Raw genomic sequence first — 19,928 nt, 5'->3', positions numbered from 1 at the left:
CAGTTTACATAAATTTAAACTCAGTTTAGAGGTTTATAAATATCAAATAAGTATTTGGGTTTTATCTTGAAATTACAAGTCACTGAAAATTTTAGTGCCTTTTATAACTTTTTTTTCTGTTTATCATTTATCTAAAGTAAACGTGAGAAATATTTCAAATCAATTGCTTCAGTTTCCACCTTAACAAACTTAAAAAAAAAGCAAGTTAACCCAAAAGAGTTAGAAGAAAATGATACAGATCAGAGCAGAAATCAATTAAATTTTTAAAAGAAAGAAAAAGAGTAGAGAAAAAATCAGTGAAACCAAAAGCTAGTTCTAAAAGATCAATAAAAATTGATAAGCCTCTGGCCAGTTTGGTCAGAAAAATAGAGAAGACACAAATTACCAATATCAGGAATGACAGAGGTGGCATCACTACAGATTCTACAGATATTAAAAGAAACGTAAGAGACTATTATAAATGGCATTTTGACAATAAAATTGACACCTTTGATGAAATGAACAAATTGCTTGAAAGTCTCAAGCTTTGAAAGCTCTTTCTTTGAAAGAAACAGATAACTTGATAACCCCATATTTATTAAGAAAAATTGAGTCTGTGGTTAAATACCTTTCATCAAAGAAAACTCCAGGCCCAGATGGTTTCACTGGTGAATTCTACAGACATTTAAACAAGAAATGACACCAATTTTATACAAGTTCTTTCTGAAAATTAAAATGAGCAATACTTCTCATTCATTCTGAGACAAGCATCATCCTGATACTGAGATAGGAGTCTGGCAGGTCTCCTTTCACAAGATGCAGGTCACAAAGACCCTGCTGGTAAAACAGGATACAGTAAAGAAGCCAGTCAAAACCCACCAAAACCAAGATGGTGATGAAAGTGACCTCCGGTTGTCCCCACTGCTCATTATACATTCATTATAATATATTATCATGCCAAAGGAACCTCCCATCAGTGCCATGACAGTTTACAAATGCCATGACATATCGGGAAGTTACCCTGTATGGTCTGAAAACGGGGGAAACTGTCAGTTCTGGGAATTCCCTGCCCCTTCACCAGAAAACTCAGGAGTAATCCACCCCTTGTTTAGCATATGATTAAAAAATAACTACAAAAATAGCCAACCAGTAGCCATCAGGGCTGCTCTGCCTATGGAGTAGCCACCCTTTCATTCTTTTACTTTCTTAATAAACTTGCTTTCACTTTATTCTGTTGTTTGCTCTTGAATTCCTTCTTGTGTGAAGCCAAGAACCCATGTGGTCTCCCAGGCTGAACCCCAATTTTTTGACAATACCAAAATGAGAGGAAAACAATGCAAGAAAACTACATCCCAATATCTCTCATGTATATTACATAAAAATTCTTAAAATTTTAGAAATGCCTACGTTCACTTTCAACATTTTTTGCTGCTCATAATTTTTATAATTTTCCCCAAATGTCAAATTAAAGTGACTTACATTCAATAATATCTCTAGTTCAAAGATAAAGTAGCAAAGAGATAGCAGGGAAAATAACAAGATATATTAATTCAACTAAAAATCAAACATGTAGCTCTAAATATCAAATATAGTAAATCAGCTAGTGTCATTTGAACAAATAACAGGTAATATTAGATTTAATTGCATTAATAGAGCAGAAAAAATCAGGGAATACTACATAACAAGCTATTTGTGCTAGGTAGTCTGCAAAGATGGCTGCCACAAATTCCCATTTCTCCCTGTATGCACATTCCACTCTTCCCATGAAGGGGTGGAGTCAACTTTCTCCCCGGGCTAACCCTGTATCTTGCTTTGAACACAGAATATGATCAAACTGATACTATGCCAGTAACAGACAAAGCCTTTAAGCCTGGCAGTTTATGCGTTCTCTCTCTTGGAAAGCTCTAGAAAGCCAGCTCTAATGCTGTCAGTTAGTCCATATTATCCTGCTGGAGAGGGAGGCCATGTGGAGAGACGCTGGAAGATAAACTACCACTCCAAGAGAGAGACCAAGTGGAGGAGAGCCAAGACACCATAGCCAACAGTCAGCACCAAGGCCCCAGACACATAAGGAAGGTTTTGTTGGATTTTCCAGCCCACCCATGTATAAGCTGTAGGCAGCTGATTGAGAGCCATGCATGCAAGACCAACAGAGTGGCCCAAACTACAAAATCATGAGATATTTACATGGCTATTGTTTTAAGACATTAAATTTGAGGTAGTTTGTTCCACAGCGTGAGGGTTAATACTGAGTGTCAATTTGATTGTATTGAAAGATGCAAAATATTGATCCTGGGTGTATCTGTGAGGGTGTTGCCAAAGGAGATTAATATTTGAGTCAGTGGGCTGGGAAAGGCATACTCACCCTTAAGCCGGGTGGGCACCATCTAATCAGCTGCCAGTGTGGCTAGAATATAAAGCAGGCAGAAAAACATGAAAAGGCTAGACTGGCTTAGCCTCCCAGCCTACGTCTTTCTGCCGTGCTGGATGCTTCCTGCCCTCGAACATCAACTCCAAGTTCTTCAGCACTGGGACTCAAACTGGCTTCCTTGCTCCTCAGTTTGCAGATGGCCTATTGTGGAACCTTGTGATCGTGTGTTTAATACTCCTTAATAAACTCCATATATATGTGTGTGTGTATATATATATATACACACACATGCACACACACACATACATATGCACACACACACATACATATATACACACACATATATATATATATTATTAATTCTGTCCCTCCAGAGAACCCTAATACACATAGCAAGTAACTCAGAAACATTATTTTCATAACCAGGCCAGAGTGTCAATTTATTGCTCAAAGTTTCATTTGGACAGTATGTTCCTCATTTTTTTATTTAAAAGCACTAGAAAATAATACTTGCTGTGCCCTATTATTAAATATCATAGAAAATGAAATTGAATTATTGGGGGGTAAAAATTAGAAAACAATCTGTAAAATGCTTTATGACATTTTCAGTTGAAAACAATATTTAATTATAAAATATTACTATATTCCTTAAGAATTGCAATCCTTATTCTTGGCTGGGCGTGGTGGCTCACACCTGTAATCCCACAATTTGAAAGACCAAGGCAGGTGGATCACTTGAGTGCATGAGTTTGAGACCAGCCTGGGCAACATGGCAAAACCCTGTCTCTACAAAAAAATACAAAAATTAGCCAAGTGCGGTGGCAGGTGTCTGTAGTCCCAGCTACCTGGGAGGCTGAGTTGGGAGAATTACCTGAGCCTGTGAAGTTAAGGCTGCAGTGAGTCACGATTGTGCCACTGCACTCCAGCCTAAGTGATAGGAGTGAGACCTTGTCTCAAATGAAAATAAATAAATAAGTAAATAGTAAAATTGCAATTCTTAGGAACATTGAGGCTAAAAAAAAAGTATGACAGCCTTCACTGAACTTCACAGCTTGTCAGTTTGACTCTCAATCTTTAAAAAAAAAAGGGAATTTACATGGAAATTACTATTAGTTAAAAAGCACTGTATGTGATAAAATCAGAAACAGATTTCCCATCTATTTTGACAAAACTTCAGGAAATTAAAAAGGTATTTTTGCTATCAAATGCTCATGGTCAGAATGGTATACACAGTAATTGTGTAGTCTTTACAAATGAAATGTACACTATTACAAAATGTTTTGGTCTTCTGGATGATGTTATGGAAAAAGATACAGTAAGTCCTTTTGTTTGTTTGTTTGTTTTTTTTGAGACAGAGTCTCGCTCTGTCGCCCAGGCTGGAGTGCAGTGGCACGATCTCGGCTCACTGCAAGCTCTGCCTCCTGAGATCACGCCATTCTCCTGCCTCAGCCTCCCGAGTAGCTGGGACTACAGGTGCCCGCCACCACGCCTGGCTAATTTTTTGTATTTTTAGTAGAGACGGGTTTTCACCATGTTAGCCAGGATGGTCTTGATCTCCTGACCTTGTGATCCGCCCACCTTGGCCTCCCAAAGTGCTGGGATTACAGGCGTGAGCCACCACGCCCAGCCACAGTAAGTCTTTAATAAAAATATAGGAGTATGAATACTCTCCAGAAAAATAATCCTCCTCCAAAGCCTGATCTTAAGAATTTATTGGGGAAATACTTTACAGTTACACTCTTCCCTTTACATGTTTACGTGGCTGTTTTAGGTAAAGAGATACATGGGCATATATAACAAATGCTTAATAAATGTGTTCAAATCAGGCACACCAGAATATAAGACACTGTCTAGCCCACAAATTAGATTAAAAATAAACATATAATCAATGAGGAACATAAAGAACTTCCAAGAATACCACAGTATTAGCATATTTGGTCAAAAAAAGATAAATTCCAGATACATTTACAATGTAACAGCAAAACCAAGTAAGTAGAAAGAGGAAAAGAGCTCTGACGAAGTTCACTCCTTTGCCTCCATCTCTGCCCACTTCTCCTGGTGCTCTTTCTCACGGGAAGAGGTGGAGCTAATGTTATTAGTCAACTTCTACATTGGTTACGTCGCTTCTCCCTTTTAAATAAGCAGATTCATGCAGTGTGAGATCATTAGATTTCAGCAGGTCTGGCCATTGTTCTTTTTTTCCTTCCCTTTTTCTCTGGATACTGGCCACTGGTATGAGTTACTACAGCCAGGAATTAGGTGATACAATCCCAAGAACTGGAGTCAAACTTAGTGGGAAAGCAGGAGGCCCTGCTTATACTTTAAACGTAAATCATGAGATTATAGCCAGTTGATCCCAGAGAAGCTTATGCTAGTCTGTTAAAAATTAAGCAGAACTTTCACTCTCACTTGGCTTTTTATCCTTTTATGCTATGCCCCTTCACATACTTGACAAGGCATACAAGAATGGTAGCTTGGCTGACCAAGATTAGGCACTTCTGGGTTCTCTAAGCAAATTCCTCTGAAACACTATCTTTTAATTAAAACATAGAACCACACTTTCTTTTAATTCAAACAAAGAAGAGCACTTAAACCTGTCTGTGAGGCCCTTGCCTCTTTACACCCAACATCCTTCCTTTCCAATTGAGTTTTTAACTGGAAGAGCAGACGCTGTGGCGATAATCCACCACTAAGGGAGGTAACGAACCCTATTTCATGCAAGAAATAGCAGTCTGACAACTGTCACCAGAGCCACCATAATCAGTACCTATTCTTTTAATCCTATTGCCATTTGGCAAAAATTAAAGAAGGAAATGTATCCTATAAATTATTAGAATAATATTCTTATTTCACAATGTGTGGTTACAGTCTTAAAAATAATCCAAACTTCTGCAATTCTTTGCATGATAATTGATATACATAAGGGTATAGTTCTAGAATCATTTATCTTATGAAAATGACAGTAATATTTTACCACTTGAGGCTAAGTCATTAGGACCGTTATGGAGTTAGTAGTGGTACAAATGTTCTTTTTCTGCACTAACTTCTGCAGTAATTTAGAACTATTTTAAATTATTTCAAAAAAGATAACAGAACTTCAAACATATAAGATCTTTTAATTGTATACTGTAACACGTCAATATACAGCTTATTTCTTTTTCTTGGTTCATATATCTTGAGCCTCTCTAATCTCTATAATTTTTATGCTTATAATGAAGTTATATTAGAAACAAAATTATGCAGATATTCTCTTATGACTATACTCTGTTTCTCAAAATATTATGAAAAACTGTTGTCCTTATATGACATTTGGATATTAGTTAATTTCAATTGATAATAAAGCTTGTAAACTCTTGAAAAAACCAGTAGAACTTTACTATCACAACCTAGTGCTAGAAAGGGAGGAGTTCAGATCTTACTGCCTGGGGTTAAGTACTGGCTCCCACCCTGTGTGTAATTAAGGGGAAAATTTCTTAATCCTTCCATCCTTTATTTCCCTTAACTATAAAACAGGAATAATAATGGTACTCAACTTATAGTTGAAGTTCAAAATGAAAAAAAAAATGTTTAAAGTGTTTATGTAATACGTGCTCAATAAATATTAGCTATTAAAGTTAGCTACTATTCTTTGTCCACATAAAGATAATTAAACATAAACATCACTCTAAAACAGATTCTCTTAGAATTTTTTACTCCAACTGAGTCTCCGAAAAGAAAAATCCATAGAAGTATTTTGAATTTGGGGTTCAATTACTTAACCATATCAGATTTACACTATTCTTCATTTCATTTCATTTTAAATGAAATAATTTACACATGTACAAAAGAAGCTTTCTTATCTCTGAGTAGGTAGGTGGGTGTAGCTAGACTTTGTTTTTCTTTTTGCAATGATGGAGGAACAAGGCAGATTAAATTGACGTAAAAGAAAAGAGGGATTCAGTTCAACAAACAAATAGAGAAGAAATCTACAATGAAGACAGAAAGGGATCTCAGACATTTGGCCCAGATCAAGTATAGAATATTATTCTTATTCACATAAGGAAAGGATAATTAACTTTATGTTGTGAGTGTGTAACTTCACCAAGTCCACAAGTTTAACGTGGAAAAGGGAGGATATGAACTCAGGCAGTCTATCTCCAAAGAGTTCTTAATCACTGTGCTAATACCAAATTTCATGGATAATACCTTGAAAATTTGTGTTTTCCTACCTGAAGATTAATTTACAACCTATTAAATCAAACATATTCTAAAGTGATAAATGGCAAGCTTATCTCAACACCTCTATCTTTAGATTAATCATGAAAATATCATTTTTGTAATAAGGAAATTGCTTTTCAATTTTCTATTGCAATGAAAAAATTTATATTTCTCATAAAAATATAAATTCGTACTTATTATGCCGGAACACTGAGAGAAGGAAAAGTCTACTTCCCTACTGACTCAGAAGCAGCCATTAAATAAGAGTTATTGTTTCCAAGATTGTTCACTTTCCTGCTGAGTTTACTACGACTGAGGGCACCAATCAGGAAGTACATCCGAGCCATTACTGCTTGTGCTTTTCGGGAGAATATGAAATGCGAAATGGAAAAGAACAAATCATCAGGGAAAACATTTTATTACAAAGTTTCTAAAATTGTATTAAAGATAATAAGGCAAAAATGCAAATTATAAAGTAGTGTGATGGCACATCAGTCACACATGAGCCCTATCAGCATTCAGTGCTAAAGTGCTGGATCACTGAAACGATGTTCACCTATTTGGTTTTAAACAACAGTAGGTATTTCAGATTCATGTGAATAAGACCCACCAATATATTTACATATCGTAAGAAAACTGGCTGACATCTTTCTGCAAATGGTAGCTTTTAATATGTTTCTTCCAGACAAATGAATGCTGTGCTGGGAATAAGTTATTATTTTCTACCTTTCTTTTATGATGGGTTGTAGAGGCATCCATCTCTTCCTCTCCTATATTATCAATTTGTGAAGTTGGACTACAATTCATTCTCTCCTCTTCTTGCCTCTGCAGTCTGTCCGCTACAGCCTGGATAGCTTCTGTCCATTCTTCCCTATAAAAATGAGTAAAATTTCCCATTAATAGAAGATGGTAAATGATTTAAATATTTTCCTTTTATAAACTATAAAATCAATACAAATAAAATCTATTCAGAGATCAAACACACTTAACACAGATAAGCATACACTCTCACCATCACCCCGAAGTGAAAATAATCCTAAGAGCATTTCATTCACCACATGCCTAAAGTCTGTAGTAGCATTTTTTGGAAGTATGTTAAAGAACAAAAGAGAAGAAAAAAATTGTTGAAAACTCGAGTTAAAATCATTTACATGAAAAGTTAAATTTTATTTGTCTGTACATATATATATCCTACTTTTTTTTTTGGAAACGGTCTCACTCTGTCACCCAAGCTGGAGTTCAATAGCATGATCTCAGCTCACTGCAACCTCCACCTCGTGGGTTCAAGTGATTCTCCTGTCTCAGCCTCCTGAGTAGCCGGGATTGCAGGCATGTGACACAACGCTTGACTAATTTTTGTATTTTTAGTAGAGACGGGGTTTCACCATGTTGGCCAGGCTGGTCTCGAACTCCTGACCTCAAGTGATCCACCGCCATGGCCTCCCAAAGTGCTGGGATTACAGCCATGAACCACCACACTTGGCCAATCTTAACTATTAAGTTGACCCCCTAAAAGTTTGCTGCAGTTTTCAGAAGTGTTTTGCTTAGCTATTTTAAGTCCATCATTGACATCCTGAAGATTTCTATGAGGTCCAACAGACATTCCAAGGAAAGGTTTTCAAAGCCAAAACCTTTCATTGTTTCCAGATCATAGTAAATTTCTTAGAAAAAATAAAAAAAAAGGATACAGCCTGTAGTTTGAACAATCAGTCTCAGGAGCATTTATATCAAGCATTTATTTTTTGACATTTGGCTATCAGACCAAGGATCATTATTTTTCCATGTGAATTTTAAAATCAGCTTGTCTACTTCTTAAAGTCTATTTGGATTTTGACTGGAATTACATTAAATCTATAGATAAATTTTGGGAAAACTACCATTGTAATCATTTAAATCTTCCAATCCATGAACATGGTATAGCTCTACATTTATATAGGTCTTTAATTTCCCAATGCAATGTTTGTAATTTTCTGTGTAAAGATCTTTCACATCTTTAACTGAATTTATTCCTACATACAATCATGCACCACATAACAATGTTTCAGTCAATGATGGACTGCATATACGATGGCGGTCCCCTAAGATTATTACACTGTATTTTTACTGTACCTTTCCTATGCTTATATGTTTAGATACATGAATACTTACCATTGCATTACAATTGTCTATAGTATTCAGTACAGTAACATGCTGTACAGGTTTGTAAACTGTGAGCAACAGGCTACACCAAATAGCCTAGGTATGGGGTGGGCTATACCACCTAGGTTTGTCCAAGTAGTGTGTTTACACAATGTTCCTAATGACATGTTTCTCAAAACGTATCACTGTCATTAAGTGACACAAGACTGTTCTTTTATGCTATTGTGGAGGGTTTTATTTCACTTTCTAATTGTTCTTATTAGTATTTAAAAATACAATTGATTTTTGTATATTGACTTTGTATACTGCAACTTTATTAAATTCATTTATTAGTTCTAGTCACTCTTATTTTTCTGCATTTTCTACACATGCAACCATGTGGTATGCAAACAAGAGCAGCTTTACTTGTTTCCAATCCGTATGCTTTTTACATCTTTTTCTTGCTTTATTGCCCTAGATCAGACCTGCATTACAAAGTTAAATGAAAGTAAACAGCAGCATACATGCTTTGTTTCACAAGTTAGGAATAACATTGTTTTCATCCCCCTTGAATATTATGTAAGTTGTAGATCTTTTATATAACATTTACTTAATCAACTAAGTTCTGTTCTATTTCTAGCCATCTGCATATTTTTAATGAAAGTTTGTTGAATTTTTGTCAAATGTAGGCCAGGTGCAGTGGCTCATGCCTGTGATCCCAGCACTTTGGGAGACTGAGGTGGGCGGATTACCTGAGGTCAGGAGTTCAAGACCAGCCTGGCCAACATGGTGAAACCTCGTCTCTACAAAAAATACAAAAATTAGCTGGATGTGCTGGCAGGAGCCTGTAATCCCAGCTACTCGGGAGACTAAGACATGAGAATCACTTGAACCCAGGAAATGGAGGTTGCAGTGAGCTGAAATCACACCATGGCACTCCAGTGAGGGTGACAGAGCAAGATTCCGTCTAAAAAAAAAAAAGAAAAGAAAAGAAAAAGAAAAGAAAACTGTCAAATTCTTTTTCTGCATCTCTATAAAATGATCACACAGATTTTTAACTTTATCATATTAATATGGTGAAATTAGCTTAATAGTTTCCAGATGTTAATACAACTTTGAATTCTTGGGAGAAGCTCCATTTGGCCACATAACTTAAGCTTTTATGCTTTTTACCTATTGTTTAATTTGTTGATACTTTGTTAAGAAATTCTGCATATGTTCACAAGTGTATTGGGCTATAGTTGTCTTTTCTTAAAATAGTTCTGTCTGATTTCTGAAATGAGGGTGACAGTGGCCTTATAAAATAAGTTGAGAAGTATTCCCTTCTCATTATTTTCTCAAACAGCTTGTAGAGGATTGGTCAAATTTCTAACTTAAATGTTTGACAGAACCCACCAATAAGGCTGTCTGGGCTTGGAACCTTTGAGGAAAGGTTCTTAATTACTAATTCACTTCCATTCACTGATATTGGGTTTTCTAATGTTTTCTTGGGTGTCAGTAATTTGTGTCTTCCCTCTTTTTCCTTTAACAATACCCCAAAACGTTTTTCAATTCTATTAATTTTTTTCAAAGAAGTACTTTTGGTTTTATTAATTATTCTCTACTATTTTTCTGTTTTCTATTTCACTAATTTCTGATTGCTATTGTTTCTGTTTTCTTTTGGTTTATTTTTCTGGTTTCTTAAGATACAAGCTTAAGTTAACGATGTGAGAAATTTCTTCTTTTCAAATACAGGTATTTAAGGCTACAAATTTCCTTCTAAGCATTCATTTAGCTACACCCCACAAATTTTGATATGTATTATTTTTATTATTGTTCATTTAAAATTATTTTCTAATGGCTCTTGTGAGTTTTTTGACCCAATGATTATAAAAAATTATGTTAATTTCCAGTAATTGACATCTATTGTCTTACTGTTATTGATTTCTAATTAATTCTGTGGATTACAGAACATACACCGTATAACTTTCATCTTCCAAAATGTACTCAGAATTATTTTATGACCAAGAATATGTTATTTATGTATGTGTGTGTGTGTGTGTGTGTGTGTGTGTATGTTGGGTGTGTGTGTGTATATATATGTTATGTGTATATATATACACACATACACACATACATACACACTTTAAGTTCTGGGGTACATGTGCAGAACGTGCAGTTTTCTTACATGGGTATACATGTGCCATGGCGGTTTGCTGTGCCCATCAACCCATCACCTATATTAGGTATTTCTGCTAATGCTATCCCTCCCCTAGCCCCCCACTCCCTGACAGGCCCCAGTGTGTGATGTTCCCCTCCCTGTGTCCATGCGTTCTCATTGTTCAACTCCCATTTATGAATGAGAACATGGGATGTTTGGTTTTCTATTCTTGTGATAGTTGGTTGAGAATGATGGTTTCCAGCTTCATCCATGTCCCTGCAAAGGACATGAACTCATCCTTTTTTATGGCTACATAGTATTCCATGGTGTATATGTACCACACTTTTTTTATCCAGTCTATCACTGATGGACATTTGGGTTGGTTCCAAGTCTTTGCTATTGTGAATAGTGCCGCAATAAACATACGTGTACATGTGTCTTTATGGTAGAATGATTTATAATCCTTTGGGTATATACCCAGTAATGGGATTGCTAGGTCAAATGGTATTTCTAGTTCTAGATCCTTGAGGAATCGCCACACTGTCTTCCACAATGGTTGAACTAATTTACACTCCCACCAATAGTGTAATAGCATTCCTATTTCTCCATATCCTCTCCAGCATCTGTTGTTTCCTGACTTTTTAATGACTGCCATTCTAACTGGTGTGAGATGGTATCTCATTGTGTTTTGATTTGCATTTCTCTAATGACCAGTGATGATGAGCATTTTTTCATACATTTGTTGGCTGCATAAATGTCTTTTGAGAAGTGTCTGTTCATATCCTTTGCCCACTTTTTGATGGGGTTGTTTTCTTCTTATAAATTTGTTTAAGTTCTTTGTAGATTCTGGATATTAGCCCTTTGTCAGACGGATAGATTGCAAAAATTTTCTCCCATTCTGTAGGCTGCCTGTTCTCTCTGATGATAGTTTCTTTCACTGTGCAGAAGCTCTTTAGTTTAATTAAATCCCATTTGTCAATTTTGGCTTTTGTTGCCATTGCTTTTGGTGTTTTAGACACAAAGTCTTTGCCCATGCCTATGTCCTGAATGGTACTGCCTAGGTTTTCTTCTAGGGTTTTTATGGTTTTAGGTCTTACATTTAAGTCTTTAATCCATCTTGGGTTGATTTTTGTATAAGGTGGCAGTAAGGGGTCAGTTTCAGTTTTCTGCATATGGCTAGCCAGTTTTCCCAACACCATTTATTAAATAGGGGATCCTTTCCCCATTGCTTTTTGTCAGGTTTATCAAAGATCAGATGGTTGTAGATGTGTGGTATTATTTCTGAGGCCTCTGTTCTGTTCCATTGGTCTGTATCTCTGTTTTGGTACTAGTAGCATGCTGTTTTTGTTACTGTAGCCTTGTGGTATAGTTTGAAGTCAGGCAGCATGATGCCTCCAGCTTTGTTCTTTTTGCTCAGGATTGTCTTGGCTATGCGGGCTATTTTTTGGTTCCATATGAAGTTTAAAGTAGTTTTTTCCAGTTCTGTGAAAAGAGTCAATGGTAGCTTGATGGGGTTAGCACTGAACCTATAAATTACTTTGGGCAGTATGACCATTTTCTTGATATTGATTCTTCCTATCCATGAGCACGGGATGTTTTTCCATTTGTTTGTGTCCTCTTATTTCCTTGAGCAGTGGTTTGTAGTTCTCCTTGAAGAGGTTCTTCACATACCTTGTAAATTGGATTCCTAGGTACTTTAAGCTCTTTGGAGCAATTGTGAATGGGAGTTCACTCATGATTTGGCTGTTTATTATTGGTGTATAGGAATGCTTGTGATTTTTACACATTGATTTTGTATCCTGAGACTTTGCCGAAGTTGCATATCAGCTTAAGGAGATTTGGGGCTGAGACAACGGGGTTTTCTAAACATACGATCATGTCATCTGCAAACAGAGACAATTTGACTTCCTCTCTTCCTATTTGAATATCCTTTATTTCTTTCTCTTACCTGATTTCCCTGGCCAGAACTTTCAATACTATGTTGAATAGGAGTGGTGAGAGGGGGCATCCTTGTATTGTGCCAGTTTTCAAAGGGAATGCTTCCAGTTTTTGCCCATTCAATATGATATTTGCTGTAAGTTTGTCTTAAATAGCTGTTATTATTTTGAGATACATTCCATCGATACTTAGTTTATTGAGAGTTTTTAGCATGAAGGGGAGTTGAGTTTTGTTGAAAGCCTTTTCTGCATCTATTGAGATAATCATGTGGTTTTTGTCATTGGTTCTGTTTATGTGATGGATTACATTTATTGATTTGCGTATGTTGCACCAGCTTTGCATCCCAGGGATGAAGCTGACTTGATCGTGGTGAATAAGCTTTCTGATGTGCTGCTGGATTCAGTTTGCCAGTATTTTACTGAGGATTTTTGCATAGATGTTCATCAGGGATACTGGCCTGACATTTTCCTTTTTTGTTGTGTCTCTGCCAGGTTTCACCAAGGTTAAAATGTAGGAAAAAATGTTGAGGGAAGCCAGAGAGAAAGGTAGGGTTTCCCAAAAAGGGAAGCTCATCAGACTAACAGCGGATCTCTCTGCAGAAACCCTACAAGCCAGAAGAGAGTGGGGGCCAATACTCAACATCCTTAGAGAAAAGAATTCTTTTTTTTTTTTTTTTTTTTTTTTTGAGATGGAGCCTCACTCTGTCGCCCAGGCTGGAGTGTAGTAGTGCAATCTTGGCTCACTGCAACCTCTGCCTCCTGGGTTCAAGAGATTCTCTGCCTCAGACTCCCAAGTAGCTAGGAGTACAGGTGTCTGCCCCCATGCTTGGCTAATTTTTTTGTATTTTTAGTAGAGTTGGGGTTTTGCCATGTTGGCCAGGCTGATCTCGAACTCCTGACCTCAGGTGATCCACCCGCCTTGGCCTCCCAAAGTGCTGGAATTACAGGCAAGAAAAGAATTTTCAACCCAGAATTTCATATCCAGCCAAACTAAGCTTCGTAAGTGAAGGAGAAATAGAATGCTTTACAGACAAGCAAATGCTGAGAGATTTTGTCACCACTACAAGGCACTAAACATGCAAAGGAACAACTGATACCAGCCACTGCAAAAACATGCCAAATTGAAAAGACCATCAACACTATGAAGAAACTGCATCAACTAATGGTCAAACTAACCAGCTAGCATCATAAAGCATCAAATTCACATGTGACAATACTAACCTTAAATGTAAATGGGCTAAATGCCCCAATGAGAAGACACAGACTGGCAAATTGGATAAAGAGTCAAGATCCATCAATGTGCTGTATTCAGGAGACCCATCTCTCGTGCAAAGACACACACAGGCTCAAAATAAAGGGATGAAGGAATATTTACCAAGCAAATAGGAAGCAAAAAAAAAAAAAAAAAAGCAGGAGTTGCAATCCTAATCTCTGATAAAACAGACTTTAAACCAACAAAGATCATAAGAGACAAAGAAAGGCATTACATAATGGTAAAGGGATTGATGCAACAAAAAGAGCTAACTATCCTAAATATAGATGCATCCAACACAGGAGCACCCAGATTCATAAAGCAAGTTCTTAGAGACCTACAAAGAGACTTAGACTCCCACACAATAATAGTGGGAGAAAGAGACATGAAAAAACCCTTCAAAAAAAAAATCAATGAATCCAGGAGCTGGTTTTTTGAAAAGATCAACAAAATAGATAGACCTCTAGCCAGACTAATAAAGAAGAGAGAAAAATCAAATAGACACAATAAAAAATGATAAAGGGGATATCACCATCAATCCCACAGAAATACAAACTACCATCAGAGAATACTATAAACATCTCTATGCAAATAAACTAGAAAATCTAGAAGAAATGGATAAATTCCTGGACACATACAACCTCCCAAGACTAAACCAAGGAGAAGTTGAATCCCTGAAAAGACCAGCAACAAGTTCTGAAATTCAGGCAGCAATTAACAGCCTACCAACCACAAGAAGTCCAGGACCAGACGGATTCACAGCTGAATTCTACCAGAGGTACAAAGAGGAGCTGGTCCCATTCCTTCTGAAACTATTCCAAACAATAGAAAAAGAGGGAATCCTCCCTAACTCATTTTATGAGGACTGCATTATCCTGATAAGAATATGTTCCAGCCTGATCAATGTACCATGCTTACTTGAAAATAACGTCTCTTCTGCCACTTTTGAGTGTAGTGTTCTATAAATACTAGGTATATCAAGGTGGTTGATAATGTTATTCTATGCCTTAGCTAGTTTTTTGTGTAGCTCCTCTACCAAGTGCTGAGAATTTTTAAATCTCCAAATACGGTTGTGAAATTGCCCATTTTTATCCCTTTAATTCTGTTACATGTGTTGATGACTGCTATATCATCCTGTGCAACAGACACTTTTCTCATTATAAAGTATCCTAGTAATCTATGGTAATACATTTAATTTGAAATGATATAATACGGCAATCCATTCTTCTTATGCTTACTGTTTCCATGATCAATCTTTTTCAATCTATTTATTTTCAACCTGTATCTTTATCTTTTTCTCCTTTCCTGCCTGTTTTTTAAATGATTTTACACTTTTTCAGAATTCCATTTTAATTTTCCTGTTGGCTTTTCAGTCGTCTTTTTTTGCAATTATTTTTATATATATCCTTAGCTTTACATGGTCCACTTATGTAATATATGCCAGAATAATTTCTAATTCCATTTCTCCTCCAATTAGCCTGGTAGCCATCATACTCTCACTATCTTTTTAGTAATTGTAACTTAAATTATAATATTTAACTTTGACTTTGCAAAGTCTAAAATGTCCATACTTTTAACTCTTACCAGAAAATACAGCAACCTCACAAAAAATTAACTCCATTTTTGTCAGGATCTCAATTTATGTTATTACTTCAGGTATTTTTCACTTATATAATTAAAACACAACATAAATTATTTAAAAATCAACGCTTACTTTTATTTATTGGTTTATTTAAGCATTTTGTTTTTCATTCCATTCTGTACTTATCCTCCTGAGATTATTCTTATTGTGTCTAAAGAATACTAGGTTAGTTATTATAGGTGTGCTAGTGACAAATCTTATCAAATTATTGGAGGGTGAAGGGAGTAGAGACAGGATCTCACTATGTTGCCCAGGCTGGTCTTGAGCTCCTGGGCTCAAGTGATCCTCCTGCCTCAGCCTTCCAAGGTGCTGGGATTATAGGCATAAGACACAATGCCCAGCCTCTTTCAATTTTTTACTGAAAATATTTTCATTTTACTTTTATTCATGGAAAATAGTTGTTTCTTAGCACTCATTTTCTTTCAGAACTTCGGGGATATCATTTCATCATCTTTGGAAATATTCCATTATTTGGGAACATTATTCCATTATATTTCATTATTATTCCATCCCACATATTGACATTATCTTTTGGTCTACATGCTGCTGCTCTGAAAGCAAACATTTTTTTCTCTGTCTACATTGGGGATTTTCCCACTATCTTTGTTTTTTAATAGTCTAATGAGATTAGGGATTTTCTTCATATTTTTCCTACTTGAGATTTATAGGACTTTTGAAACTATGGTTTGGTATCTTTATTTTTTAAAAATTTCAATCATTATATTTTCAAATACTTTTTGCTCTATTCTCTCCTCTTCTTCTAAGGCTCCAGTTATATATATGTAAGACATGCTCACCACATTGTTTTTATCTTACATTCTTTTCTTAATTATTTTTATTTTCTATCCTCTTATCTTTGCATGTTTCACTATAAACGTTCTGTTCTGACGTATTTTTGAGTTCGCTAATTTTCTCTAATGTGAGGTCTAGTTTGCTATTAAAGCCATCTGCTAGAACTCATAATTCCAAATGTTTTGTTTTCAATTTTAGAATTTCTATGGGGCTCTTTTTAATTTTACCTTGATTACAAATGAAAGCTATTATCCATTTGTTTCTTTTTTATACTTTCCCTCTGTAGAATCAAACAATCTTAACATACTTGAACATACTAATTAATGTATAGTTCTTTTATCTAGAGTTCCTATGAATATGATTCTATTGTCTGTTTTTTTTTTTCCTCTATTATTTTGGCCACATAGTGTTGAATTTTTGTGTACTCATTTTTTAACAAGTCCTGGACACAACACATGAAAATTGAGGTAATGTGAGGTCTAGGAAGATATAATCTTCTGTTAGAGTGAATTTACATTTGCTTTTAGCAAGCTCCTAGAAAACTAGCAAAGTTGAATCACCTTCCCTCAATTTCAGGACTGAAATAATTTATAGTTACATGTCAATCCTCTCAAAGCAAATCTATTTCCAGTTTACTCTTTCTTACAGGGTACAGTCCTTTAAGCTACCAATACCAAAATGTAGTGGTTTACCATGTCTCCTCTTTGGCAGATCCTAGATTCCAAAATATCACTCCCAGCTCTGGGAGCTACTCAAAACCTCTCCATCTCCAATACCACTTCAAGAACTAGCAGGTAACCCAAAAGGACAAGTAGGTTCACTCTCTGGGTTTCTTTCTTCAATACAGTTTTGGCCCAATAAATCTTAGCCTTATCAGCTCTCTGGTGTCTTTTTAAAAAACGAAAACAAACAAAAGTCTTTTCCAGCTTCACTAGTGGTAGTTAGCTGGACTACTGACCCAAATTACCTAATTCACCGTAATTCATGATACTTAAACTATAACCCTACACCATTTGGTGAGGGGGGGGGGGGTAATTCCTGCAAAAGAGTATCAGGCCAAAGTACCTGACTAATTGAAAGAGGGCATCCAATCTTTTAATTCCTAAGTAATGTTTAAAAATGTAATTAATTTGAAAAACAGAATGGAGACCCCTATGAAACAAGTACATTAATCTTTTAAAAGTACATATACTACTTCATACAAAAATCCATTTTCACCAACTGATTAGTTACTTACTAATAAATATTTAATTAAATGTCTAATACATGTGTGCTACTAAAGTTTAAAAAAGGAATGGCTTAGGAAGAACTTACAGTCTGATGGGGGAGCCTTGGTATTGTGGGGAAGTATAATAAAGTGTTATGGGTAAAATGATACAAGTATACGCTAAGTACAGTGGTGTTCTAACAATAATACAAGTTTGTGATGGGGACCCAAAAAGAAAGGTAATTCTTGAATGTAGATGTGAAAAATGAATTGGTACTTACCAGGATGAGCAAGAGACAAGCAAAGGATACGAGGTGTTTCTAGCAGTAGGGACAAAAGGGCAAGAAGGAAAGAGCTACAGGTAATGTAAGAGCACAGTATAGCATTAGTACTTGGGAAACAACAAGGAGTTCAATGTATCTGGAACATGTTGGGGGCGAGGCATACGTGTGCGCACGCACATGTGTCTCTGTATGTGAGTGTGAGTGTAGTGGCCATGGTTGTGACAGTGAAAGTAGTTAGCTGTTAAGAAAGAAAAATGACCTTTGTCTATATTGTGGATGGTCATGTGCAGCATAATAAAGTACATATACAAATCATATTTAACAGTAAATTAGTGGTGTATCCAATAAATTAAGAAAAAAGGTATATGTGCTATGATCAAAATTATTAAACATTGCTTTAAAACACACAGAAATAATACATAAAACTATCACAAATGAAGAGATAAAACTGTTATTGTCTGCAGATACTAGGTCTACAAAGAATAAATGTTTTGGGTTACTTAACCCCAAAGGTGATGGTATTAGGAAGTGGGCCTTCGTGAGGTCATGATAGAACTCATAGATTAAATTAGTGCATTTATAGAAAAGTCCTCAGAGAGTTCCTTTGGCACTTTTACTAGGTGACAATACAGGGGAAAGACACCTTCTATGAACCGTGAAGAGGGCCCTCTCTAGACAATGAATTTGCCAGCACCTTGAACTTAAACACCTGGCCTCCAGAACTATAAGAAATAAATTTCTATTGTTTATAAGCTACTCAGTTTATGATAGTTTGTTGTAGCAGCCCAAAGGGACTAAGGCAAATCCCATTTACAAAAGCATAAAAAAGAATAAAGTACTTTAGGAATAAACTTAATCAAGAAGGTGAAAGATTTGTACACTGAAAACTACAAAACATTGCTGAAAGAAATGAAAGGAGACACAAATAAATGGAAAGACATCCCATGTTCATGCACTGAAAGGTTTAATATTGTTAAGATGTCAACACCACAAAGTAAGCTACAGATTCAATGCAATCCTTTTCAAAATCCTACAGCATTTTTGCGGAAACAGAAAAAAAAAATCCTAAAATTCGTATGGAAACCATAAAGAATCCCAAACAGCTGAAACAATCTTGAGAAAGCAAAAAGCTGAGGGCTTCATACCTCCTGACTTCAAAATGCATTCTAAAGCTTCAGTAATTAAAACAGATTGGTACTGGCATAAAGACATATAGACTAATGAAACAGAACAGAGAGCCCAGGTAATAAAACCATATATATATACAGTCAAATGATCTTTGACAAGGGCGCCACGACTAACACAATGTGGAAATATAATGCTGCTGAGAAAACTGGGTATCAACATGCAAAAGAACAAAAGTGGAGCCTTATTTTACACCACACACAAAACCAACTCAAAATGGATCAAAGAATAAATATAAGACATGAAACTACAAACTCCTAGGAAAAAACCACAGGAGAAAAGCTTCATAATTTGGTCCTTAGAAATGATTTCTTGATGCTGACAAAAGCAGTAATAGATGAGTAGAAATATATCAAAATAAAAAGCTTCTGCACAGCAAACAACAGAACAAAACAGAAAACTACAGAATGAGAGAATATATTTCCAAACCATATGTCTGATAAGGGCTTAATATTCAAAATGTATAGGGAACTCCTATAACTCAATAGCGAAAACAAAAAACAGAAACACAAGTAAAAACTTGGCAAAAGACTTGAATAGACATTTCTTCAAAGTAGACATACAAATGATACACAGGTATTTGAAAAATGCTTAGCATTACAAATTATCAGGGAAGTACAAATCAAAACCACGATGAAATATCACCTTACACCTGCTAGTATGGCTGTTGTTTTTAAAAAAACAACAACATAAAAAATAAATAAGTAAGTGTCAGCAAGGATGTGGAGAAATTAAAACCTTGTACACTATTGTTGGGAATGTAAAATAACGTAGCTGCTACAGAAAACAGTATGGAGATTCTTCAAAAACTTAAAAGTAGAACT

The 19,928-nt window shown here is 35.8% G+C and overlaps 1 protein-coding gene across 4 annotated transcripts in view; it reads right to left on the bottom strand.

The window, feature by feature from the left end:
• AKT3 (AKT serine/threonine kinase 3) overlaps positions 1–19,928 on the bottom strand; it is a 352,958-nt gene that overhangs the window by 137,161 nt on the left and 195,869 nt on the right. For all 4 annotated transcript variants that reach the window (XM_055096538.2, XM_057299372.2, XM_055096511.2 and 1 more), the window contains one exon: positions 7,274–7,418. In XM_055096538.2, the coding sequence (XP_054952513.1) occupies positions 7,274–7,418 (145 nt within the window). The remainder of the gene's footprint in view (positions 1–7,273; positions 7,419–19,928) is intronic.

The sequence above is a fragment of the Pan paniscus genome, chromosome 1 (assembly GCF_029289425.2).
Source record: "Pan paniscus chromosome 1, NHGRI_mPanPan1-v2.0_pri, whole genome shotgun sequence".
NCBI lineage: Eukaryota > Metazoa > Chordata > Mammalia > Primates > Hominidae > Pan > Pan paniscus.
The sequence above is the reverse complement of the archived record's forward strand: the minus strand, read 5'-3'. Positions and strand labels throughout refer to the sequence as shown.